Raw genomic sequence first — 2025 nt, 5'->3', positions numbered from 1 at the left:
GCTGAAGCTCCTTGCCCAGGTACCAGTCTGCCCATCTCCCTTTGCCTGGTCCCTTCCAAAAGGTGTGGGGGCAAAAAGGCCTGAATGAGGATTGCAAATGGAGGCTGAGGCAAACCAGGAACTGGGCAGCTTTGCCTGAATTGTGCAACCTCATGAAAATCACCCAATGTCCCTGGGTTGTCTGTGGAGCTCTGGAGGGTTGATGGGAGAGTGGTGGGCAGGGAGGGGTGATTCATGGGCACATTGGAGAAAAAGAGAGGGCAGAGATGCCCTGGGACTGGCACCGTCAGCAGGCGCAGCAGGGCTGCCAGCTGCCTGGCCCATGTGCATCCAGCCCTGACCTTCCCAGGACCATGGGGCTGCCAGAGCCATGGACCAGAACAGTGGGGAGCCATGGGAGACCATGAAGCCCTCCAACATCTGCCTCCTCACTTCTAGGAGGATGTGGCTGTGGAGCAGGGCTTTGCCACCTCAGAGCTGTGGAGCGTGGTGTGGCATTGTGTTGCTGCGGTGCTTCGTGTGGGCAGCGACAGGGCAGCGCTGGAGGGAGACGCCCCAGAGGCAGATCACCCCATGGCAGAGCCAGACTGGAACCTCCTCTCCCCTCAAGGTAGGAGCTGTGGGGTGGCAGGGCATCTGCCCCAGACCCTGCTCCACATCCTGCTCTCAGACTTGCCCACGAGTCTGTCCCCATCTGCATATGGCCCAACTCCGGGGGGGCTCAGGGGGCTTTTCTTGAGGGTTGCTGTTGTCCTCTGAGGAGAGAGGGCTGGGCTGGCCCATGCTCTGTCCCGTCAGCAACAGCTCAGCTGAGCTGGCTGCGGTGGAACAAGAAAGGGTGTCTGTGCTGCAGGGAACGTTCACCCTGGCAGGTGTGACTACCATGGGTGGAGATTGTTCTGGTCTTGGGCAGGGAAGCACAGAAGCGACCCTCAAACAGCTTTGAGGCAGTACAGGCAGACAGAAGAGGAGACTGTTGAGCCTTCCCTAGCTTTGCCCCTCTGCTGCACTGTTCCCCCTGCAGGCACCCTGCTCTTCCTCAGCCTGGCCCTCTTCATCTTCACTCGTGAGTCCCATCGGTGTGTGCCTCAGCTCACCCAGTCCCACAGTGTCCTCATGGTGACGCTGAAGAGGCTGCTGTCCCCTGGCTTCCTGGCGTGCCTGGCACAGACGTGAGTTGTGGGGGAAGGCGGGGGCTGAAGCGGGTAGAGCTCAGCCGCTGAACAGGGCTTGGACACGAGCACGCAGAGGGTCAAGATGTTCCTCCCTGGCGTGGGGAATGCTCTCTGCCTCTTGCCCTGATGTTTCTCTGATCACCTCTGTCTTAAGCCTTCTCTCTCTTACAAATTCAGGCAAGCAGGAGAGGATGGGGACCCTGAGCTTGTCCCAGCTGTGGTGATCCAGGCCTGCCAGCTCCTCTGTTTCTCTTTTTCCCTGGATGTGGATGGAGACACCTTAGCTTCGGTCATGGAGGCTGTGAGAGATTCCCAGATCCCTGCCCAGCTGCTGCAGGTACCCTCTTGGCCCCGTGTTTCTCTTCCACCCCACACTGTGGAGACAGCTCTCCACATTGCAGCCCCTGATGCATGGCACCACCTCACACCATGCTGGCGGTTTCTGCCCACACAGGGATGTCACTTGGGTGCCATGAGGCCCTCGGAGCAGCTTGGCTGGCAGCTGAGCTCTGCACTGACCTGCTGGCAGCCTTCAGCCGCTGCTTGGGTTGGCCCACACGTGAGGACAGTGTGCTCAGCGTCACTCTCTCTCCTTTCTCCTTAGGTCTGCTCTTGCCATCTGCCCTTCTCATACACCAAGCTCCCCATGAGCCTCTTGTGCCACTTTGTTGTGTCTGACAAGCAGGTCATAGACCAAATGGTGAGGGAAGCTGCCGCCTCAGAGCACATCATCGCCTTCTTGACGTCTGCCTTGTTTTCAGACAGCCTCATGGTCACAACTAGCCTCCTGTCACTCTTGACTCATGTGGCCCGGGCCTGTCCGGAGCACCTGCCCTTCCTCCAGAGGATC

The 2025-nt window shown here is 59.3% G+C and overlaps 1 protein-coding gene across 1 annotated transcript in view; it reads left to right on the top strand.

Annotated features, from left to right (window-relative positions):
* STK36 (serine/threonine kinase 36) overlaps positions 1 to 2022 on the top strand; it is a gene marked incomplete at both ends in the record, with an annotated part of 10812 nt that extends 8790 nt beyond the window's left edge. Inside the window, 5 exon segments of the mRNA XM_029086777.1 lie at positions 1 to 19; positions 439 to 610; positions 1025 to 1172; positions 1353 to 1512; positions 1780 to 2022. The exon segment at positions 1 to 19 is cut by the window's left edge and continues 71 nt beyond it. Of these exon segments, the coding sequence (XP_028942610.1) occupies positions 1 to 19; positions 439 to 610; positions 1025 to 1172; positions 1353 to 1512; positions 1780 to 2022 (742 nt within the window).
* Between the last annotated feature and the right edge of the window lie 3 nt (positions 2023 to 2025).

The sequence above is a fragment of the Antrostomus carolinensis genome, unplaced genomic scaffold, assembly GCF_000700745.2.
Source record: "Antrostomus carolinensis isolate BGI_N321 unplaced genomic scaffold, ASM70074v2 scaffold27050, whole genome shotgun sequence".
Classification (NCBI taxonomy): domain Eukaryota; kingdom Metazoa; phylum Chordata; class Aves; order Caprimulgiformes; family Caprimulgidae; genus Antrostomus; species Antrostomus carolinensis.
This window is presented reverse-complemented; position numbering and strand designations above follow the sequence as displayed.